Source organism: Paramormyrops kingsleyae, chromosome 5 (assembly GCF_048594095.1).
Source record: "Paramormyrops kingsleyae isolate MSU_618 chromosome 5, PKINGS_0.4, whole genome shotgun sequence".
Taxonomy (NCBI): Eukaryota; Metazoa; Chordata; class Actinopteri; order Osteoglossiformes; family Mormyridae; genus Paramormyrops; species Paramormyrops kingsleyae.
Window position 1 is genome coordinate 30,859,231 of NC_132801.1, and position 24,774 is coordinate 30,884,004.

General features: G+C 43.3%; 1 protein-coding gene and 1 pseudogene across 3 annotated transcripts in view; one reads left to right on the forward strand and one right to left on the reverse strand.

Annotated features, from left to right (window-relative positions):
- Positions 1-11,328, forward strand: part of LOC111845486 (E3 ubiquitin-protein ligase SMURF1-like) — a 34,148-nt gene extending 22,820 nt beyond the window's left edge. For 2 of the 3 annotated variants that reach the window (XM_072712561.1, XM_072712558.1), the window contains exons 6-18: positions 34-109; positions 444-682; positions 1,337-1,421; positions 1,765-1,911; positions 2,187-2,391; positions 3,689-3,792; positions 3,922-4,036; positions 4,192-4,370; positions 7,298-7,435; positions 7,816-7,936; positions 8,019-8,220; positions 8,696-8,780; positions 8,998-11,328. In XM_072712561.1, coding sequence (XP_072568662.1) covers positions 34-109; positions 444-682; positions 1,337-1,421; positions 1,765-1,911; positions 2,187-2,391; positions 3,689-3,792; positions 3,922-4,036; positions 4,192-4,370; positions 7,298-7,435; positions 7,816-7,936; positions 8,019-8,220; positions 8,696-8,780; positions 8,998-9,097 — 1,796 coding nt within the window. In that variant the 3' untranslated portion in view covers positions 9,098-11,328. The remainder of the gene's footprint in view (positions 1-33; positions 110-443; positions 683-1,336; positions 1,422-1,764; positions 1,912-2,186; positions 2,392-3,688; positions 3,793-3,921; positions 4,037-4,191; positions 4,371-7,297; positions 7,436-7,815; positions 7,937-8,018; positions 8,221-8,695; positions 8,781-8,997) is intronic. The other variant, XM_072712560.1, reaches the window with a different exon arrangement.
- A 25-nt stretch (positions 11,329-11,353) lies between these two features.
- On the reverse strand, positions 11,354-13,227 carry LOC111845487 (UDP-glucuronosyltransferase 2C1 pseudogene; annotated as a pseudogene).
- Between the last annotated feature and the right edge of the window lie 11,547 nt (positions 13,228-24,774).

Here is a 24,774-nt window from a genome sequence, read left to right on the forward strand (position 1 = left end):
TGTAACGTGCCGCCCTCCACTCTGCGCCCGCAGTGAGCTTACAGACCCGGGATCGGATCGGAAGCGGCGGGCCTGTCGTCGACTGCCGGGGCCTTTCAGAAAATGAAGGGTGAGTGTGCCGATGATTGTGTGCCGCTTTACTCCCTTCAGAATATGATTGACATGAACGTGTATGAGGGGCAGGCCGACACCAGCCCTTCCCAGGGCCCTAAGCAAAATATGATTAAGCTAGTTGTCATTTGTCATCTTCCTTCTCATTCTGATCTGATGTGGGGGGCCCCCTGGTGGCCACAGGGCGCTAAGCAGCCGCTTAGATCACTTGTGCCTTGGGTCAGCCCTGGATGTTTATCTCTAAAATACAAGGGTGATGAGGGGAGGGGGGATTCTGTACTCTAGGCTGTGGTAGGTGTATTGTGACTTGAGTGGCGCCCCCTGTCCATCAGGCCAGTCTATGAAGACTCTGGGCCAGGAAGACCCCCCAGCTGCCTCATGGAGGAGCCGCTGCCCTACACTGACAGCACGGGGGCGGCAGGCGGGGGCGTCTGCCGCTTCCCGGAGTCACCCAATCAGGAGCAGCGGCTCCAGGTGCAGCGGATAAGGAGCCAGGAAGCCAGAGGCCACGCCCACACACCTCAGAACCGGCCACATGGGCACCAGTCTCCGGAGCTGCCCGAGGGCTACGGTGAGTGCCGACAGAGGATGCCCGCCTAACTGGGCTGCTCAGGAAAATGGCCGTCTGCTCGCCTAAAGCCATTTAAGTTGGCTTCTTCTCACTACAGAGACACTGTTTGTTCCTGTTCACTTGCACTAAAGGCCAGCTGGAACGTAATGGCAGTTTGTGTAGTTACGTTAAATTTCATCCCTTTTATAGCAATGTTTTATGGTGCCATATCGCTTAAAATATGTAGTTCAAGGTAACCAAAAGCAACAGCATTCTAATTCCTTAAGTGCTGTGTTGCCTCATGCCCTTAAATGGCTGGAAAGCCACTGGCCACTGAACCTTGCTCACGCTGCCCTGCTTTCTTGAGTTTGTAGTGCCATGAGGAAGTTGAGCTCCTCAGATCTAGTTCAGGTCCCCAACCTTGAGAAGTACGTGTGAGGTGGGCCGTCGGGCTCCCTGCATCAGGACGGGAGGGACCTCCTGCAGAGCAGATGGTGGTGTCAGATGCTGCAAAAGCCTCATTCTCTCTCAGGGCCTTTTACTGTATAGAGTTCCTGAAATCTAAGCCACCTCTGGCAGCTGATTTTGTTTTATGGCCTCAGATGTTAGCACAGTTAGTAATGGCGTGTAGCAGTTTTCTGTCTGAGATGTTGTGTTTCTGTCCTCTTTCTACAGAGCAAAGGACCACAGTCCAAGGGCAGGTTTATTTTTTACATACACAGACTGGCGTAAGCACCTGGCATGACCCAAGAATACCACGGTAGGCTAAAGACCAGTTTATCCAAAGTGTGTGCCATGATGTTAATATCTTATGCTTTGAGTTAAACAAAAACTTCTGACTTCATTGTTAAGGTAGATGATTTACAGACATTGGTGTTTGATTCAGTCTGGCCGCTGTTTCGTCGTACCATTTAAGCTCACAAACTCATTCGTTTTGTCTGCTTGGAGTGCAGTACCATGTCTGAAAGGTGGAGGGGGCTAGGGTGCGCACGTGTGCGCGCACACACACGCACACACACGCACACGCACACACACACACACACACACACACACACACACACAGAGAGTGCTGTATTGGAGCTTCAACCCAGCTTCTCCCTCAGGGACCTGAACAGCGTGAGCTGTGAAGACCTAGGTCCTCTTCCCCCAGGCTGGGAGGTCAGGAGCACAGTGTCGGGGAGGATTTATTTCGTGGACCATAACAACCGGACGACACAGTTCACAGACCCCCGGCTGCATCACATCATGAGGTGATTATTGCCTGTAGGAGCCCTGGTTGAAATGGTAGCACTGGTCCCCCGCTTCTTGCCTATGCGATGACTGTCAGAGGCCCTGCAGTCAGTAGTGTGTCAGTCGTGTCAGAGACACAGAGTGGATTGAGCAGAATTAAGGAGCTTCATCTTGATTGGACCGTATACCGTGATCAGACACTTTACCTTAATGTGCCCTTTTAGTTGCTACCGTCACATGTGTGCTTCTGCAATGCGTGTAGCCCAGCGTGACCCACGTGTGCTTCGCATGCCAGTCAACATTCACAGGCGAAGGAGTCGAGCCAGGCCCTCCCGGCGCCGGGGGAGACCCCCGTGGATGAGGGGCCCGAGGGCGAGCTGCCCGTGCGCTGTGAGCGTGACCTGGTGCAGAAGCTGAAGGTGCTGCGTCACGAGCTGTCGTTGCAGCAGCCCCAGGCGGGCCACTGCCGCGTCGAGGTGTCTCGCGAGGAGATCTTTGAGGTATCTGAACCCCAAATGTACCGGTGCTCTCTGCTTCCGGTTGTTCCACCTTCTTACATCACCTGCTTTACAAGCCTTTCATTGTGTCCCTCCTTCCATCTTCATTTGCATTTGCAAGCTATGTTGCTTCTCTATTCAGTTTTTTTTTTGCTAATTGCGGTCTTGGTTGTGCCCAGTAGGTGTCAGTGTACTGCACCTCAAACACCAGACTCACTGATGCTCAGGGGTACTATATAAACTAGTAGAGCCCTTCTCTCATGGTCAGTACAGGAGTACAATAATAATTTAGATGGTGCTGTGTGTCTATCTTTCTATCTAATCTATCTAGCAGACTGTTTTGTGTAAAAGTAACATACACGTAGGGTAAGCACTTGTCCGGATTTTGTCGGGGCAGTACAGTGTTTTCCACACTCTATCCAGACTGCTGTTGGGTGTCCTCCTTTTGGCCCCCTTGTCAACCTCTTTCCCACCCCCCCTACCTTCCTCCCAATCACCAACTGGCGCCACTCAATTCAACCCCCAATAGCACAAATAACATGGAACGGAAACCAAGAATAAGCATGGTTGAGATACATTTTTTTTATGCCGTTCTCTCTACATAAAAAGATACATTTTGTGATAGATATACCATTCTGAGCATCTGTAGTATTTGTACACCCCCAATAGCTTTTCATAGGTGTCCCATGAAAAGGTGTCCTCCTTTTTAAGCCTTAGTCTTCCTATTTGGATATAGGTATCCTCCTTTTTAAAGCCCTTGTCCTCCTATTTGGACAAGGGTGTCCTCCTTTTTAAAGCCTTTGTCCTCCTTTTTGGATATAGGTATCCTCCTTTTTAAAGCCCTTGTCCTCCTATTTGGACAAGGGTGTCCTCCTTTTTAAAGCCTTTGTCCTCCTATTTGGACACAGATGTCCTCCTTTTTAAAGCATTAGTCCTCTTATTTGGACAAGGGTTTCCTCCTTTTTAAGCCTTAGTCATTCTTTTTGGACACAGGTGTCCCCTTATTTAAGCCTTAGTCATCCTATTTGGACATGGGTGTCCTTTTTAAGCCTTAGTCGTCCTATTTTGACACAGCTGTCCTCCTTTTTAAGCTCTAGTCCTTCATTTTGGGCATGGGTGTCCTCCTTTTTAGTCATGTTGGTGGTCACCCTATGTATAAGTGAGGAAACCATTCGACCAGCCAGCATAGAGAATCTGGGGGTTAAGGGCCCTGCTCACGGGTGACATGGTCACTCTGCCAGATATGGGGTTTGACCCCACAACCTTCTGTGATTACTTATTAGTCTTGTTCTTTTTTAAGGAATCTTACAGGCAGATTATGAAGATGAGGTCTAAAGATCTGAAGAAGCGTTTGATGGTAAAATTCCGTGGAGAAGAAGGCCTCGATTATGGTGGTGTGGCAAGGTAAGTCAAATCTAGATAGCTGAAAGACATGACAAGACTGCCCATCTCACTGCTCCATTCATTACTATTGTCGCAAAAACAGATGCATTGCATACTTCTTACCAGAATAATTTCTGTGTGCTTTGTTAGGGAGTGGTTGTATCTCCTTTGTCATGAGATGCTGAATCCATACTACGGACTGTTCCAGTATTCAACTGATAACATATACACCTTACAAATTAATCCTGACTCCTCCATCAACCCTGTAAGTATTAAGTCTGTTCCGCTTAAGTAAAATATCCTCTTGACAGAAGATGGTCTTAAATCGACGGAATTATGTGATCCTTATGCAATTCTTTCAATCATGTAAGTCAAGCGCTTGAATTTTTCTGTGGACCTGAAAGGGCTCGTCTCTCGTAGGACCATTTGTCTTACTTCCACTTTGTGGGTCGGATAATGGGCCTGGCCGTGTTCCACGGGCACTACATCAACGGCGGCTTCACGCTGCCCTTCTACAAGCAGCTGTTGGGGAAGCCCATCCAGCTGTGCGACCTGGAGACGGTGGACCCCGAGCTGCACAAGAGCCTGGTGTGGATCCTGTGAGTTCCGCCTCGTTGGGATTAGCCGCCCGGCGTCTGAGCTCCTCTGCCGAGGCCTCGGGATGCTCCTGGCCTCATTAACACCGTCATTTCTAGGAACTCTTCAAAGGCGGAATGTAAGCAGCGATGCACTCGGGCACGACTGCGGCATATGGCTGCCGTCGGCCCGCGGAGCCGCCTAGGCCATTGGCACCGTATAAGCATTAGGCACGGTCTCGAGAGCCTTAACAATACCTCAGACATGCTGGGACCAGCAGCTGCTGGTGCGTCGCTACAGTGTTAAGGGGTTTTACAAGGAAACCTTTACATAAAGTATTAAAAACCCTCATCAAATTTATCCCAGGGTATTTCTCACCAATCCTTTTTAATACCCGCTATTCTGAAAAGATTATGACTAAATTTGAACTATATTGGTGGAGGCATCACTTCCCAGAAGCCTGCAGTCACACACTCAAGGTGAATTGAAGTTTATCTGAAGTACATTTTATCCTTTATCAGTGTCCATATATTAACGGTGATTGACCGGCTAGTTACTAGTTACTAGGGGTGTGCAAAGCAGCCGGTATTTGTATCTGTATTTGTATTTGTTGATAGGGGAAAAGTATTTGTATTTGTATTCGTATTCGAGTAAAATTCAAAATAGGCGTAAAAATCCAGTTTTTTTGCGTTGCACTTCTAATTTACACTATAGTGTAAGTATTCTTTAATTATATCCATTATAATAATTATGGATATGCAGTAGACAGAGTAACTTAAACGTACCATATAACTCCTACAAGTGCATACAATTCGACACAACTACACAAGCATTGTTTTAACCTTTTTAACCAAACGTTAACGTTACTCTGTCAACAGCCTATTGTCTAAATTACCGAGCTAACAGAGCTACGTAAACAGAGCGAACATGAGAGCACCTGACTGCAGACGTCAATAATGCAGCGTAATGGAATAATCTCCCGATCAAACTCTGCTTCCCGAAAGTTATAAACTGCCTCCGGAACCCAGTTAAGGTACAAAAATCTATTCAACAAAAATAGTGATACAGTTAAGTCTTTTTTCGCTCAGCCGAGCCTTCTCTGTTGCTGTGTGGAGCAGCCTGTGTCAGTCACCTCTTTTACAACCGCCCCCCCGACTCCTGAACTCACTCACTCATCCGGGCATGCACTGCGGTCTCAAGAGGAAACGCAGCTTTTTGATATAAAGTTTTTCTTGTTCCCGAATACAAATATTTGTTCGAAATAAGTATTCGTAAAAAACACATTATTTGTGCCTTTCCGAATACCGTATTCGGGTTCGTCTCCACCCCTACTAGTTACTATACCATGTACACAGCTAAACGTGAAACCACTACTATATAGCCTTACGCTTCCTACATACACTGCATTTATCCCCTAATTGAATTAATATAAGTAGGCATGATGACAATGTTCTGATTTGGTTCAGTTACCAGTCACATTATTTTACAAATTACATTTCAGAAATCTGTGAACTCCTGTTTGCTATGTGCGGCCCACTGCCCTGACATACAGGGCTGCTTCTGTAGTCTTCTAATGGTAGGAAACTGAGAAGTTCCCTTTTTGAAAGAGGACCAATGACATTTTGTTCATATACGATCAATATTTGCAAAAAGCCCACATACTTTTTATCATTTAAATATGACAGATGGATCAGTACTCTTTAAGTTAGGAGAGTAGATTTTGAAGAAAAGACATTCTTTTCTCCTAAGACAATTTGTTTTGCCCAAATTCTTCCAAAATAGGTTAAAGTTTTGTTGATATTTTGTGAGCTTTTACATTTATAGTTATTTGTTCTGGACGCTTCAGTGGGTCCGTTATTGTGTTCATATGTTATGTATAAGTGCAATCAGCTCCGCTTTTTTATTTTAAAACACTACATTGACCAAAAGAGTAATGAAGTATTAGTTTTGTTCCTGAGGGTCTTTTAGCCAGCAAAAATATGAGAGAAAGGAGGGGCTGCAGGGCCTGGGATTTTGGAAGAGACGTGACTGCTGTGTTTATGCAGGCTGTCACGCATTCTCAGCAATCCAGCGATCGTTATCACGCTCTGAGGTGTAAGTGTTTTAGTTTTGAGCAGATTTGTTCCATGAAATTTGAAGCGGTTACAGCACCTGGATTTTTGGAACGCCAGCTTCCCAGCAGATTTAATGGAGTTCTGGGGTTAAACAGGACGCCCTTGTGCTTAAAGATAATCGACACAGTGAGCAGGTATATACACATACGTGCAGTTCAGCTTAACAGGAAATAAATCACAGCTCGGAACGTGGATAAATTAGCATCCAGGAACAGGGAAGTCAGTTTTCAAAGGAGCGCTACAGTATGTGGTGTCCTGTGGCTTAAGTGCCAAGCCATGCATCATCATCACGTTTTTGCACAGTGCTGTTTTGCGTGATCGCTCAGGTATTTTTCTGTGACATTCAGTGACTGAGCTACATTATGATCTATTCACCATAGACTCGCTGCTCATTCACCAGCCACAATGTTGAGCAACTCCACCGGTGTCCAAAAAAACGTACCAGTCCAGCGACTAAATCAAGATTTTTACAGATCAAGTGTTTACAGAAGCGGTAACTCTGGTTAAACCTGTGAGCGAGATGATCAGCCCAGATCGCCTGAAGTTTCCAGCTGTATAAATCAAGTGTGAAACTACGATTTGTTCCTCGCTTTAGGCTAAACAATCTGCTGTGTGACTTAAACACCGTATAGCTAATGACCACTGAGGTAGTAACTACCTTTGAAGGATAGTTACGTCTGAGTTTGAATCTGGTTCTGTTGTTCTGCAAATTTGTCTCCTGTTGAATCATTTGGATGCACATAAATTTTAAGTATGATTTCAAATGCATATGGAAATTTGGAGTGCACTTAGTTTGCAATAATTTATAAGCTAAGAATGTGTTTTGTTCCTTACAGAGAGAATGATATCACGACTGTCCTGGATCACACATTTTGCGTGGAACATAATTCTTTCGGTAAATTTCTTCAGTATGAACTCAAACCTAATGGTAGAAACATCCCCGTCACAGAAGAGAACAAAAAGGAGTATGTGAGGTGAGGATTTCAAATGGACGCTTCTCTTTCTGACACTTTTGCATGCTAAGGCTTTTGGTGTGACAGCTTTAGTGTTTTTCTTAGACCATTGCGACATTATGTGTGGAAAAAATGCCTTGTTCTTCTAAGAATACATGTAATAAGTTCCAGACATGTTTTGCAATGCAGGTTGCATGCTTTGCTTTACATAATTTTAGCATAAGCAGGATGAATCTGAAGAAATTTGCAAGTTTCCTTCCTCCTTCAAAGCACGAAACATGACGGTCCTGTTTCCTGCCTCTCAGAAGGTCTCCCCAGCTTTCATTGGCCTGTGTTATGAAATGAGTGGATTCATTCACTTTCCTTCAGCCCTGCTCCTCTCTGCTATGTCTGTTTCACAGGCTCTATGTGAACTGGCGCTTCATGAGAGGCATTGAAGCCCAGTTTCTAGCCCTGCAGAAAGGCTTCAATGAGTTAATCCCACAGCATCTGCTAAAGCCGTTCGATCACAAGGAGCTGGAGGTAATGCCGGTTTATCCGGTCGCACACGCTGCGGCTGCCCTCCCGCGTTTGCCGCCGTCCCTAACCTGCCTCCGTGTCGCAGCTGATCATCGGCGGCCTGGGCAAGATCGACCTGAGTGATTGGAAGGCCAACACAAGGCTGAAGCACTGTGTGGCCGACAGCAACGTGGTCAAGTGGTTCTGGCAGACGGTTGAGTCCTTCGACGAGGAGCGGAGGGGGCGTCTGCTGCAGTTTGTCACGGGTTCCACCCGCGTGCCCCTGCAGGGGTTTAAAGCACTACAAGGTGGCTGCCGTACAAGCCGAGGCCTGTTTGTGTGACGGGGGGGGGGGGGGACACTGTCCTTATCATCATCCTGTGGAGAACAGGCAGCCTGGGGGGCCTTCATACATTAATCATAGAGGTCGAGTGAGTTTTCCCAAACTCCATTAAAATGCATGTGAGTGATTATTTTTAGTTTTTCTGTTTTAGGTTTGTGTGTGTGATCTAATATTTTCTGCAAATCAAAATATAGTAAATTTACATTTTATAGTCGCACCATTTTTCCCAACTTAGCAAGAAATCATGAAATTAATGTCGGAAGTTGGGAATTCACTGTAGAGAAAATGACTCCTATTTTAGCCCGGGCTTGAAGGATCACTGTCGCTTTCAAGGCATAAGTCTTCTGCCGTTCCTGTTTGTTTTTTGTTTTTTTTGCCCAAATTGTATACATTTCTCAAAAGGGGCCATGTTAGCGTTGACTAGAATGTATGTTTGCAAGGTTCTGCAGGATCTGCAGGACCAAGACTGTTTACCATCCACCTGATAGATGCCAACACGGACAACTTGCCGAAAGCTCACACCTGGTGAGATTTTATTGTCCACACGAGGAAAAAAAAGGGAATTACTCAACTTCATATTTAAATTTGCATTGTACTTTAATATTTAAGGAACCAAAAGGCATTTAATTCTATGGATTTTTCTGGGATCACTGGTTCCAGCTTGCTGGAGAGAAGGGAGCCGGTCTTGGCACGTGAGCCCTAACCCCCCCTTCCCCCCCCTCCCCCCTTTCCCCCCCCTCAGCTTTAACCGCATTGACATGCCGCCATACGAGACGTACGAGAAGCTCTACGAGAAGCTCCTGACGGCGGTGGAGGAGACATGTGGCTTCGCCGTGGAGTGAGGGGCGTCAGCTTGAGCGCTGGTCCATTTCACCGAGGAGGCCAAGAGGGGTCTGTCTGCTAGACCCAGCTGGATTTGGAGAGGGAGCCACACGGGGCTGGGCCTGGAAGTACCGTCCCCGGGCCAACCGGAACCGCCCAATGAGGCGTGGCTGCCTGAGTGTGCAAGCCAGGAGTCCCTCTCATCTGTGCAGAGTGGGGGCCATGTCTTCAGCATTTCCTACCAAGCCTAAGCGTCCCCCCTGAAGAGTGCAGCCTGCACCTGCGGAGAACAGATCTTTCTGGCCCTGGAGGCTGGAGCTGCCTCCCTACCATACATCAGCTGCTCTCTGTATCAGAGGGAGGTCACCACCACTGCTTTTGGCTGTACCTTCTCGTCTGATTGGTTTAGGCCCATCTAGAGCATGGAATGCTGGGTAAAAAGTGGCACTGACACTAAACGCTTCAGTAACACAGATTAATACATGTATCGTCTCCTTCGTGCCGGCTCGCAATATTTTTCTATGATCCCTTTAGGAGGAGGGTGGCTTTGTGCGTTTCAGGCTTCCGGCCCGAAGCTCCTGTTTTTTAGGTCACTGTAACTTTGCATCCCCCCCTGATGTTTGTCCTTGGTGGTTTACCGTGTAAAATGTGTTTTAAGAAGAAGGTATTTTTATCGCAGTAAGGATGTTCTCATGTCAGGCCATTCCTGAGATATCGACAGGGAATCTCGGCCAAGGCAGCCGCCCTCCCTAGACTGCCGCAGATGTGACGGAGTAGCACAGCAGAAGAGGGCCGATCGCGCCATGTCGATGGGCAAGGTGATGCGACATCGACGCAGGGCAGTGCGGGATCCACACTTTTTACAATTTCAAGATCAGTCCATGTAAGAATGTTCCTATAGACATATACATGTATGACACCCATGCTGGAGGAAGGTGGCAGCAGTGATTTTATGCTGTATGAAATTCACAGCAGAATCAAGGTACACTGGCTTAGTTGGATATAATAAACTGAATAGCATCTATTCTGATATAAGAACTCAATGTTTACAAGGAAAAACAACGTGTCTATATGAAGCCTTGAACTAATATGGATTCCAAAAGTTTAAAAATGCAAAAAGCTGTCAGATTACAGTGTACAAACTACAGAAAATTCTGTTTCTCTTTCTAAATCCATACTGGCAACCATACCTCAGTCGCTTTCTGGAAGTCGTTGTAATATAATAGTTTATTTTTGTATTTTTCTTTTGCGAGGGGAGCAGTAGGAAAAGTATTTCACAATGCCCTGAATGCTTTGAGACGTAACCGGCCAAGTATTGATCGGTATTGCTTGATGTTTGTTAGGCCTGTTAAGGGAATGGTTTTATAGAGTAATAGCTCAATGGTTTAGCTATTTCATCAGACATGTAAGTACCATTTTTTTCTCGGCAAAGAAATACTGTGAAAAAGGTGCTTTAGCCACTTGATTGTGAACAAAGTGGTAAATTTTAACTCTTAAATAGTCTGTCTCCCCTGTGACTTCATTATAACTGGAGGGAGCAAATTAGGTCAAATTTCAGAGTTTGACACTTGGTTTATATATAACTGTGTATATATAAGCCAACTTTATTATTAAATGTTCTGCAACCACTTCATCATGTTGGACTAATTATTTATTAATTGCGTAATTCTTTTTTTATATTGCTGCTATCACCATTGTATACTTTTAAAGAAAGTTATTGTCTGTATGTCTGAATAATAAAAAAAAAAGCTGCTGCTATTATACACTAAGGAAGCTCGTAGAAATCCTTAAAGATGAATGGAGCTAGCGCCAGAGGCCGTGATGTTCGTGTTTGTCATATATGCAATAAAAAGTGACATTTATATACTAACCTTTGGGTTAAAATAAAATGCCATTATTGTTTTTTTTTTCCCCTCCGTAGTATCTCTGTATTTGCAAAACTCATCTAACAATGATAGTGGGTCTTGTTTGGAAACGTTTAATTCTGCAGTTGGATTTGTTATAAAGGTTGAACGTTGGTGGACACTAAAATGGAATGTGCCTATGGACTGTTCAATGTAGCCTTTGTAACAAGATGCGTTCAGAAAATACATTCCTATATAGTTTGTTAAATGCATTATTAATCTGCACTTGTAGCTAGTTTTTTTTATGTGCTTTTGTGTTTGCAGAAATCGTCTAACCTCTAAATTTGCTGAACATCAATTACATTTCTTTTGTAAATATGATTTTGAAATAAATTAATATAAATCTACATTTCATTTGTTTATAACTTTTATTTACATTATTTACATTACCAAAATGTTCAATCTAGTTGTTATAATGATGCCTTACCAAGGTACATCTGAATCCTCTTCCTTAAACTCGTAAGATACTCCTGTGTAAGATTCCACTGCTATCGGTTAGTCCCTCTTAATTTTATTTCTGTTTAATGAATTCCAAAAAAATCTCAGCAGAGTCCAAGATGAATAGCAGAGTAGAACGGACATAAGGATGATGAAAGCAATCACGTCCAAAAGGAAGTACTGGTAGAATGGCAGGTCGGTGCCTGCTGCTCGGAGATGCTGAGCCCCCTTGTTTCGTATTACGTACTCGGTCCAGAAGACCGCCAGATCTCTCGGGGGAATCGGAGTGTCTCTATGTAACCGTGACAGTTTCTTCATGCTGGCCCTATAAGATGGATTCTCAATGACCGTGCGAACAGCAGCATAAACGTCCTGCCTGCTCAGCTGGTGTAGGTTCTCGAGAAGGACGGCTGCCCCTTTTATTGACAGACGAAGGAGGTTTTCATAATTGTCCCCAAAAAGTGGGAAGCCCACAATTGGGACTCCGTGATAGATGGCCTCGTAGATGCCGTTTTCCCCTCCGTGTGCGATAAACGCCATTGCGTTAGGGTGGCCCAGGAGGTCATTCTGGGGTATCCAGCTCAGAAGCTTGGTGTTGTTTCCTAAAGTAGGAATCGGAAGGCCAGAGTAACGCCACACCACTCTTTGTGGAAGCAGAGCCAGTCCAGCTGCAATCTCTGTGGCCACATTTGCAGGCAGAGTGCTGGTTATTGTTCCCAGAGAGAAGATGATGGCACCATTTTCTGCACCATCCATAAAATCCTTGAGATCTGGAGGAAGATGCTTTGCTGGCCTAGTGTGGAATCCCCCGATATAGATGGCATTTGGCATGCTTGGTCTAAGGAACTCCAGTGCAAAGTCGAATTTCATCAGATAAATGTCGGCCCGCGTGTAAAGGGTGTAGATGCTTTCGTCCGATTTCAGGTATCGTGAGCAGAGATCATTATAACTAGAATAGATAAAGATGTGGTTCACTAAATTCCCAAATCCATACATGATGACGTTTTTCAGTCGCTGTGTGAAGGACATTCTATCCGTGAGTCTGGAGTTCAGCACAGGAACGTATGACAGAGGAGATGGGGCAATTTTGAAGTGAATGTCTTCAGTAGGCATCCACCTCCCGAACAAAACGATGGGTAGGTTTAAGTAACGTGCCAGCATCACCCCCCCTGGAAAGAAAGGGTCTGCTAGAACAATGTCGAAATTGGTCTGTTGGAGTTGCCTCATCAAAATGACATTGTTAAACATAGCTTCAATCGCAAGCCTGTAATCGCCACTTACTCTTCTAATGGACACAAGGAGTTGCCAGACGCTAGTGCTCGAGCAGCTCTTTCTGCTGAAGGCATTATGGAATATCCAGGACTGGGCGACTTGTTTCTTCTCCTCCTTTGTCCTTGCTTGATTCTCCGGGAGCTGGACCGTGAGAACATTGAAGTCAGGAGACGAGGCATCGATGTTCAGATTGTTTGAGAATCTGACCACAGTGATGTTGTGGCCCCTTGCCATGAGCTCCAGGATCAAAACCTTCATGGTATTCCAATGACTTCCATCCACAGGCACTGTGAGCACTTTCCCAGTGTACACAGGCCTGTAATCTGTGGAAAGGACTAAACAAATCAATATCCATAAAATTCTGCATTTTGCCATTCTTGTTATTTACGTAGGATGTCTCTAGTAGCAACAGCCAGAGTAGGTTTCTTAACTGTCTCATATGGTTGCTGTTTACTTTATGTGCTTCAGCAGGAAGTGTTTTTCCCCTCCTCTCCCACGTGGTTTATGTTTAAGCAGTTCTTATCAAATGAATGGTTCTTGTATGGGGAGTGACTTTCCCCCCATGTTATAAAGTGAAAGACTGGCTGAACAAGTTGTGGCAAGACCTTTGAACACTTGCATCACATAGTTCGTTTGCAATATATCAGAGAGTTGATTTTGACAAGTTGTCCTTGGCTCACTGCACGAGTTCAGTAATGACATGACGATATAATGACGATAGGGCTGGACCGCTAAAATGCATTTTTGTTTTTTCAAGCATAACCGGAGTTTATTTAGTTCCTAAGTTTTTTTTTTGGGTTGATTGACAAGTGCTGAAGTTAACATGGTCATGATGTACCCTAGATGTGTTCTAGACTAAACAGATTTTAATGAGTTTCAAGTTTAACTAACGTTCTCTGTTACAGCAAATGAAACCTTGCCTACAGACATTGCTAAGATAAATAGTTGTAATGTAATAAACCATTAGTTAGGCTTCATTTTGGCTAAATTGTGCTTACTAATTAGGCCTTAGGGGGATACATGGTAGTGTGCACTATACTGTCTGTCAGCATTCCAGGGAGGGCTGAAGCTGTGTTTAAGCCGGCAGTGGCCCTACGCCGTGTTACGGCCTCAAAATTGATCTGCTCTTAGATGTTCTGCTACACTTTCCCACACGTGTGTTTCTATATGCCTCGTTGGGTCACAGAAGTGAGGGTGTGGTGGTTTGAGGCTGTACTTGTATTATGTTTAGCAAGTATCCTGTTAAGTGTGTGTGTATGTATGTATATATATATGTAACTTCTGACCGCTGTCCTTCTTTGCTGATTCTTTGCTCATGTTTATCCAAACGCTGTCATGATGTCTGAGCCTGTCTCCCTGTGACAGGGTTGGGATTCTACGGTCAGGTCGGGGTACATAATATCCTTACTTCATCTAATAGTGCACTTCTGCAAGCAGACCAAAAGGAAGAGCACAGATGGTGGTCTCCTGAGCAGTGGAAAAAAAATTAATAGTCAGGCGAGTCGTCCTTCACCCTGTTCTCGACAAACAGATGAGTACATATGCACTGGGCCAAAAGAAGCGTACAGGACTGAGCAGACGTTCCCTACAGTGAAGCTTTCTGGCAGCTCGCACGCAGTACGGGATGCATTTTCCTGGCGTGCTTTAGTTCCACTTAACCACTTGGAGGGTGAGGTTAATGCCAATAAGCACAAAGTCCTTCTGAGTGATTACACTCATCCTATGGTGCATCTGGGCCATCCTGGCAGTGTGACTGGCCAACCCCCTATAAAGAATTTTGCTGCTCTTTCCTTTATGTTGGCAGTTACCTGTGCGTTTTTCTATAATCTTGGCATCCAGTGCCGTGAAGAGTTTATAAGTAAATTAAAGCAAACAAATGCATTTGTCTTAATGTGTTTGAATAATTAGTGATCACTTGAAAGCGTATTTGAGGAAGAGATAAATATTAATGCAAGTGTCAGCAAGCACGTTAAAAAACTAGAAAGTGAATGATTTGCAATTCTAATATGTTTTGGATGTATGATGGAAGTTGTGTTGCATGTGCAGACTGTGGACGATATAATAAGCCAGTCTTGGACATAGAATAATCTATGATGTCGCAACCTAACAATGTGAATTACACATCAGTGTGAGGCAATGGGCAGTTCTGCACAGGCTATAAATATTAATTATTATTAATTAATTCATCCATCTCAAATGCTTATTTTAATCCGGACCCTGGGGTTTAATATTAATTTTTGGATTCAATTAACTTGAAGCTTGCACTACTTACATTTTAGGAGGTCCAATTTCTGTTTATTGTACTTAGTTTTTTTCTGTAGCTACACTACAGGTTTTCAGGAAAAATTTTGAATAACTTCAAAATCTTGATCTGTTCTCCACATCAGAGCTGAGCACTTTAAATCTGCTTCAGTGGCCATTTATTCTGCTGACAAACACCTCAGAATTCAGTACAGGAAAATTGTCCCATTGTTTTCTTGTTTTATATTTTTGGTAATCATTAATTTCTCTCATAATAACATTTACCAACAGTGTTGGAGAATAGAACACTACATTATTGTGAAATTCTTTTAAGCTTTAAACTGATTTGGTCACCACCATTTACACGTGCTGAAATGCTGATTGCTGTTTGATCCCAGGAATCTGTTGTTATTTTCGGTTTGTGAAAGTAACAACCATTGTTTAATGAGATTGGGGATATACAGTACCAGTCAAAAGTTTACCCATAGAAAAGTTTATTGGACTATTCTCAACATTTTAGGATAATTATAAAGACATCAAAACTATACGATCACATATGGATTATGTACTTGAATATGCACCAAAAAGTATATAAAAATGTTAGGGGGTGGGTCACCTCTCTGGGTTGCTCGAGCAGCTTTTTCAGCTCATTCAAAGTTTCAAATTATGTGGTCGGTGGAATGATCCCGCCATTGGGCCCTTGAGCGTGGCACTCAAAACCAATTGACTAGTACTGTACTTCTCTAATTAATCATTTTTTCATTCTAACATTCAGTCCATGAATGTTCTGAGGTTTGGATCAGTGTCCTGGCTCCATAGTCCATTTATAACAACATTTATATACAATATGACATTCTGGGAAATGTAGTTTATTTTTCTTTGCTCACCTTTAAATCCTGTTGATTCTGTCATCTGCCTGACCTGCTCTACCCATTGTCGTTCAATACATGAAGATCATCATTATCAGTGACATCTTCGTATCTCTTGTTCTGGTGAGTGGCACAATGGTCTTATGCCAAACAGATAAGCTCAGACCTCGCTTTCCAAGTGAGGTGCACAAAGATACAATTTATAAACACATGCATTTTCTCCAGGCAATGTCAATGCAACCATTTATAGGAGGATTTGCCTGAAGCCACTTTCTACAACTATAATAAGAATGTTGTTGACTTGCTCAACTGCTTTAATTTACTTTGAAGTTAGGATTATCATTCTTTCGATTGCTTTGTTTAGTATCAGAAAGTGCACGCAAATCGCTTAACACTTTCCCATAATTCCTCAGGTTATGCACCACAAAACACACACAAAACAACATTTGTCCTGTAGGCCTAGAAACAGAACCTTCTGCCGCATCTGACTGCTTCCTACTAAGTGCCATGAGTGGTTGGCAAACTTATCAGCTCCTGCCTATCCTGAGCTAAGGCTGACGTCCTTAGCTGAACGGGCTACGGTATCGATTTCTCCATTACATTTCACTGCAGGTTGTTTCTCCGAAGACGCTACGGATCGGGAGATGAGGGGGCAAGGATCACAAGCCAGCTCCAGCTGAACCTGCAAACCATGTGTTTTTGCCTGGAGTGCAGCTCAGCTTTGACAATGACTCTCATTTCCGGCTTGGGCAGCAGCACTCAGTGGGCTGAACTAACAGACCAGACGCCTCTGTTGAGGCCACAGCTTAGCATCCTGCTAGGTTTCTGTTCCAGCCTTACAGCCCATCACACCCGACAGCAAGAGGCTTCATTGATCTAGACCCAGCAAGTATGGAGGGCAGTTGGGACATCTGAGGGCAGTTAAGCCCTAAACGACAGTTATCGCTATTACCAAGCAAGTGGGCATAAGGCAATGCGACCTAACCAATTCCCACAAAGCCGCCGATGCTATAAAACTCCCTGGTGATGCAGACCGGATGCATTTCAGCAGTTTAAACATTCCACAGCTTTTCTTGCAGGGCAAGGCTCATTGTAGCTGTACTGTGACCAGCAGGAACAGGGGCTGCTCTAGGAGGGGGGGGGACCGGGGGAGCCAGTGTCCCCATGACAACATGCATGGCCCCCACCGTGCCCCCCCTAAATATGCATGCTACTTGGGTCTGAAATGTATTATTATTGCTATTATTATTATTATTTACATTCATGTTTGTGGGCTAAAACTTTGTGTGCTGGGAACAGGCAAAACACAGATGTAAGCACATTTTCAGCCCTTGAAACAGCTTCCGAACCCATCAAGTATCGAATGGGGATGGGACATCGTGACAGATGACGTGAACGTGGGGGCACTGGATGGTCGAGTTGCTTCAGTTGGTGAAAAGCGACGTTAAGGACAGAAAAAAATAATCAAGCTTGTGGAGGAGCAAGACAAGAACTCAGAGTGAGTTACGTATTGACTGTAAGGCATTGCATAAATAACATTTGCTTTCAAAATTGTGTTTTGCTTCTTAATGCTGGCAATCTAGTGTAAGTAACAGTTGGAGGACATTAAGGTCCAATGCATCTGCCCCTCAATACAACAACTGGCTGCAGTCTGCCCCCCCCCCCAGTTGAAATGGTCTACAACCACCACTGAGTAGGAATGACGCTGACCCCAGCTCATGGGACTCACTGAAGCACTGCAGGTTTGATAAGCACTTCCTGTTTATCAGAGTGGGTATAATTCAAAATGAAATCACATGACCTCTTTGCTAAGACAGTCCAACATTATCAGTCAGGAAAGCCATACGACTGTTGAAGACATAGATATTTGTGACTAGATTTCAGAACAAGAATTACATTTGCTTTAGATGCAGGGCAAGCTCACTTTGCATAAACTACACTTATCAAGAACATTGCCTGATGATTTTGGTGTTTCTCCACTTTTATCATAGTAAGAGAAATAAACAGCAACATTCACTGACATACTTATCTCTAATAGAGCAAGTTTAAAATTTACCCACCTTTACCAGCTTCAAATGACCAAACCTGAAGGACTTGTTTTTATCATTTGAAAATTATTTTAGTACATTAAAGACCCAACCAGCTCCTGCAGCACCAGTCTGTAGAGAAAGTGTGTTTCTTCCTAACTGTTCAGTACCCACCACTTTTCTAGTGCAAGTAAAACTGCTCCCCAGTTTCATGTTGAGCTGAGAACTGTTTGCAGCTATGTTCTTCACAGAGGCCTCTACAGCTGTGCTTCGTCAAGCCAAAGTGTTGGCAAGAGCTCATCCCCTGCTGTGACTTGGAGGAATCTGAAAACAGAAGTTCTTCCTGACTGTTGAGTAGCTTGTAGTTGATGTTTATTACATTTACTGTACTGATCTTGGCGCAGTTCCCTGAAAATGTCTTCCTGTCCCCTGAACCCTATCAACCTACATCTGAATTGTGATACACATTAATTTTGCTTTCCTTCAGATTTACATGGTGAACAGAGAACCAAAATCGCTTTTAAGAGCTAATAACCAGACAGAGCTGGAAAGTCAGGAGGCTTCACATGTACTTTGTGATGCAGGTAAACATTAGATAAGGGATTCTTCAAAAGCTGTCCCAGGGACTTCGGCTTCCTGCATTTTGTAGAGATAGCATAGATTATGAGGTTAATATATCCTCCTGAGACCCAAGGAAAAAAATGTCCTTCAATTTTAGGTTATTTGTCTTTGGAGGAAATTGCATCTTACAATTTGGATTTTTTCAAATTTATTTTTATTTTTAATTGCACAGCATGTCCTCTTTAGTGTATAACAGGAATAAATATGTTTCCTTACATCAGTGAAAAGATAGATACAAAAACAAAATGTCCACTACAATCGAGATAAATGAGTGGGTTGGGTCTCAGGAGGATATAATCGAAATGGAGTCTCAAAATCTCAAAAGACTAGACCAAAAACTTAAACCTACTTTTTAAATTGTTGAGTTAAAAATAATAGCCATTCTCTTTCATGCTTTGACACTGTACTACAGGAATTCGCTTTGTTGACTGGCTTCAGAAAATCACAATCCATAGAGAAACAAATCCATCAAAAAAACATGCAGAGGCATCACCCTGGAAGACGAGGAGGGAAAATGTGGTACAGTATGTCGCTAATGCAGCCTCACGAGGTTGTGCAAGTGTCCCTCTGGCCGTGGTTGAGTTTTAGAACTTTTTCGTATCTAATGGAGATAGTAATATTATGTCATTATGACTCTGGTCTTATCAAAGGTTCTAAAAAGCAAGAATCTAGTTAATATCTTGGACTGTTGAACTGCAGATGGAAATGTTCTTGAGTAGTAAATCTCAGTAAATGCTCAATTACAAGAGATATGCTTTTAAAATTGGATTTGCCGTATATGTAACACATAATGACTTTAAAAACTTCCATTTCCTGATAAAAGTGACATCAATCACGCGCTAGCCTTATAGCCCTGGCTGTGTTGTTGTTAATTCAGAAGGGCCATTTTCTTTTCATATAACCAAGCATTAGTGGTCATGAAGGTCTCACCCACAAATGGTTCAATTTATGCATTAATTTTCCATATCCGCCTATCCATTACAAGGCCACAGAGATCCTGTAGGCTGGATGGAACACCAGTCCATTACAGTTCACACACTCACTGTGGGCCATTTAGTGAGTCTGTTCCCTTAAACTGCGTATGGAGGGAATTTGCCCATCCAGATGATGAAAACACAAACCCCATCACACGCAGAAATCGATCCCACGACCCGGTAGGTGTTAGCCCATACGATAAAGTCTTACATCAAGATGCACAATCATATATGGTACAAGTATGAATCATATATGAAAGGGGTGACAATCCTCTATGTGAAGTAGTACTCATATAAGAACCATAATGTTTTTTTCTCTGTATGAGGGGCCCGTGGTGCTCTGCTGCACCAACTAACATCATAAAAATGACTCAACACTTCCACAGCAGGCATCTGCAAAACTTTAAGAGGAGTGCAAACAAATCTGCTGCTGATGTTATGCTGTAAAATATCCATCCATCTTTCAGCTGTTTGTTATAAGCAGGGTCGTTGGGGAGGATGGGGAGGGATTGAAGCCAAGCGTGGAGCAGAAGGCGAGCACAGGATGCCGTCGCTGGGCACGTACATGCGCCCACTCGCACACTAGGGACAATTTAGGGTCTTACTGCGTGTCTTCGGTCTCTGGCAGGACACCCCACCCACACGACACAGGGAGGGCATGCTAGCTTCCCACTGGCTGAATTAAGGCGGGATTTGGGTCCACTTAGCCACCATGCCGCTCTGTGGTAACACAATCTTCATTTTTAAACTTAGTTCAAAATTTGATTTGTCTTACTGGTATTCACGTCAAGTGAAATGTAATTTCTGCATCTGGTTCTATTTTTATTATAGTACTTGTCACATTTTTTACACCCATATTTTAGAAATGGACAGGCAACCATTTGAGGCTTGAAACCACCATGCAAGAAGTCTCACTCCAGATGTTTCTCATGTCTGCTTCCTCAATGGTGGTATAAGCTGCTGAGCCACGTCTAGTCATCAGGGTCCCTCTCCACCTTCAAAAAATGCCTCAAGACCAATCTGTCCTAGTGATTCCTCTACTAGCCTGATACCTCTTACCATTCCCTGAATGATCTTGTGTTGCACTTCAGGTCACTGCATAAAATCTTATTGGGTTCTACCTCAGTTTGGAAGATGCTGTGTAACTCTTGCTCCAGTACTGCTTACACTCATACCCAGGCATTCATTGGAAGCTCAGCCAAGCTGTACTCATCTGTAGTCAAATCCTTGACAACTCTGTGGTTGCAATGTGTTTTTTTTCCTCACTTTTCCTCGCTTTGGGCAAAAGTGTTTGCTACCTGAAAATAAATGAAAATGTAAAAAGTAAGATATGAGACCTGAAATGGAGGGGGTTGCGGTCTGGTTATCTTTTCAGGGTTTTTTTAATGTACCTCATGTTTGTGTATGACAGTGTGTATGAGATTTCACATGCGCAGAAGTCAAGCAAACAAAACACACCCCCACTCATTGTGTGATACTAAGATTATCAGGGTGAGCCTGATGAATTGTTGGAGGTAATGTTTCCCAAACCTTTAGATACCTATTCAGTCATCTAACTACTTTTTCGCTCAGGCCAGCACTGTAGATAGAAGTTGTACCAGTTCACTTAGTGTAAAACCCCAGGAAAACAGAATAAAAAAGCACTTTGAATCCCAGACACAAGTGTTGTGCAGTTTTTCTGTTAAACGTAAGTTGTATATGGAAAGACTTTGCTGCAATTTGTAGTTGTAATAACTTACATCTTCTGGTGACCATCCACCCCTTCATCATCAAACAGCTTGTCCTGGTCAGGGATCCCGGGGGTCTGGAGCCTTTCCCAGGAACCACAGGGTACAAGGCAGAGGTGGACTATAGGCAGGGTGCCAGTCTATCACAGGGCACAGAGACATACACACAATCATACACTATGGGCCATTTTCAGGACACTAATTAGCCAAACTGCATAGATTTGGACTACAAGAGGAAGCCCACATGACTTGGAGAGAATGCACAGACACACACAGACACACACAGACACACACAGACACAGAGTTCACTTCAAACATCCTACCCAGGAGGTGTGAGACAACAGTGTCACCCGACAATCCACCCTGTGGTGATCATATTTCAATTCAGATAACAAGCCCATTTAGGGTTTAAAGTGTGAGGTTTTCATGCTTTGACAGAAATCTAGTGAAGGGAGGTAAGTTCAGAAGTGATATAGCCAAGGATTTTATTTCAATTTATCAAAGCTGCCTTCTATATCATTTGGAGACAAATCAAAGAGTAACCACTCATGAAGGAACCAGACAAAAGAGCATTATGTGTGATTGAGCTAACATATAACCAAGGCCCAACCTTTCAGCATAACGCAACAGGTGCATTTGGCTGCATCGTTGTTAGTCATTAGGGTCAGAGTAACATCAGTGTTCTGTTTTTTTATTTTTTATTTTTTGCTCATGAGAAGAGGGATAGAAATTTCAGATCCAGAAAGTAAAAATCCAGACCAAAATTTTGTTTCAACCAACCAGTTAAGCTGAATCGCAGTAACAGAGGATTCAAGAGTCTACCCTTGTCATTAGTGTCTTTATAAGTATGAGCCTGTGCCCTTTGTTGGTCATTGTGTTTCATCCCCGCTCGTTACTAGAACTAACTAGATGTTAGTGCGGTCTGTACCTTCAGTAGGTCTGTTTGCGCTTTAGCTGTTACATGTATGTTTGAGTCCTCACTAGTGTTCCCTCTGCCTTGGTTCTAGCCCTTGCCGATCCTTTTTCTGCCTATCTGCCTTTGTTTTAACCCCTTGTGGTCCCTTTTTGTATCTTGTTCTTAAAGTTCCCCTTTGTGCTCTGAAATTTGTTGTGGATCGTCAGTGACGGCCCGCCCTTACTGATGTGACTTTGTCTTTGACCGATGAATCAACAAAATTCTTGCTGATCTGATCAGCAATACTGCTTTTTTATATACTCAGAACCGATGCTGGTTGGACCATGTACAATAAGTTCAAAATTATGCTCTATATTGTTTGCCTTAATATTTCACTTAGGCTCTGTAAATATTTCTGGATGAAATTTGCTAGGTAGGTAATGAGTAAAAATAAACTTTCCATCCTTTAGAATTGTTGTTTATTGAATTGAACATCTTATATCATGCAAAACCGGTCCAGAGCTGAAGCTAATAAGATTGAGCATACAGTCTAAAACAAATTTCCAAGCTTAATTCTGCTTTTTGGCCTTGCAGGGTATAAATATAGTAGGATAAAATAACAATGGAAAATGGTAATAGGAAAACTGGGGACTTCTCAAGCGAAAACTGTTTGTTTTAATTTGTTTCTGAGCGTCTCCTCAATGGCGAGGCCAGGAATCTAAAGAGGCTTTCCAGGGTGAGGCGCTCTCATGGTAAACTTGTTTGGTTTTCTCCTTCATGGTGCTCATACGCTTGTGTGTTTGTACTCAGGGTGGGAACTGTGTTATCGAATAAGAAAAAGGCCTGTGAGGTAGACGTTCTGAAACACAGCTGGTAGCACAGAGCTTTCTGTGTTTTATCAATTAAAAACATATCCTTGGAAATTTGGTCTTCTAGCAACGGCAAATAACAGCTATCTGATTGCTTTGTATTATCTGCTTTTAATGTCAACTTAGTAAACTCGTAAACCATACAAAAACTGGATAACGACAATGCTTTGACGTACTGTATGGGCTTCATCTAAATGGAAGGAGTCAGCAGAAGTGTATGTAACAAAGGTTAGTTGTAACTATTCTACTCCCGCCTCTGTGCTATACCTCCCCCTGGTGGACTTTTTTAGATCTCACAACTACTGTATTGATTAAATTACTATGAAGAAGAGGGGTTACAAATAAATGCATAACTATAAATAAATATTATGCTTATTGTATTTTTGTCTGTCTCAGTATCTGTGCAACCTAACTAGAAATATATTTTTACCTTAAGGATTAAGACATACACGGCTTTACAAAAAAGAATGAAGCAAACATGATTTATTACATGTTTTATGATTACTTTTCTTCTATAAAAAATACAGGTGAAATAAGTAACTGTGTTTTGCAATATTGTGTGCCTTGACTGTAGCCAGTGTACAATTTAGAAGGGAATGGCTGTTCCCCTGTTTTTCTTTAGAAAACAGTGCTGTAGACCAGCTGCCTTACATCCATTCACAGTGTGCTGCATCACTGCTGTTCCATTCACTTCTGACTGAAGCCTGAGAATATCCAGATCCCACGGTCTACAATTCAGAGAACTGGTCACACATTTCAAGTGACAGGATCTGTCGCACGGAAGGCAGGTTCTGGAAGACCTAAAGTGACGAGTCGAGATGACAGAAAATGACTGTTCTGAAGAATCTTAAGAAGCCTCTCACAGGAATTCAGAAATGAGCAAAATGAGGCTGTTTCACAAGGAACAATGATAAGACGCCTCAAGGAGGCAGGTTTTTCCATCAGAAGGCTGTGAAAGGAAACCATTGCTGTCAATAAAGAACGTTGCAGACAGACTCAGATTTTTGGCACTTCATGCTCACCATGATTCTCAGTGGTTTTTAGCTTGTTCTCTGGTGTGATGAGTCATGTTTTGAGCTGCGCCCCGATGGTCCCAAATGCAGTCTTTGTAGGTCAAGTGAGAAATTCAACCCAGAATGCCTGTCCACCACTGTGGGATAATGGCATGGGGGGTGTTTTCTGCATCTGGTATTGGTGAGCTGGTGTAATGGGAAAAGTCTGTTAATGCCAAGTACCAAAAGACCAGCACGCAGAGCAAAAACAGCTAAGTCATGGTTGGAGCACCATTCCCTGACAGTGAAGTTTTGGCCTGGTCAGTCACAAGATCTTAACCCCATACAGAGTATATGGGCGCATATCAAGGCCAAACTTGTTGGCAGAAAATTGGGGACCATGACCAGCTGTGGGAAGAGCAGCACACTGCAAAAGGCTGTTCTGGAAAAGTCATTCCATATTAAAATGTGCACTAGATGTATACAATATTGTGTTACACAGTTGCTTCCTGCTTACACTGTTCTATATAGAAATTGTGATAAACACTGTTTGCCTCTTTTTTTTTTGCCCAGCAGTGCATATAACACAAATATGATAAATACATTTTAATTCTTGATGTGATTGAACTAGTGCCACAAGATAAGATTTATTTACAACCTATAACAGAATCATAAAATGTTTTGAAAAACATAGTTTTTGATGTTTTTTATTTTTGATAAATACTGATGCCGATTGTCACGCCCACATGGGCGGGACCAAGCACCTGCAGCTAATTCACGGCTAATCGCCCCGCTTCTTAAATCGTATCCACCGGTATCCCAGTGCGAAGTATTGTTGCCATGTGAATGACATCTCTTCAGCGGTTCA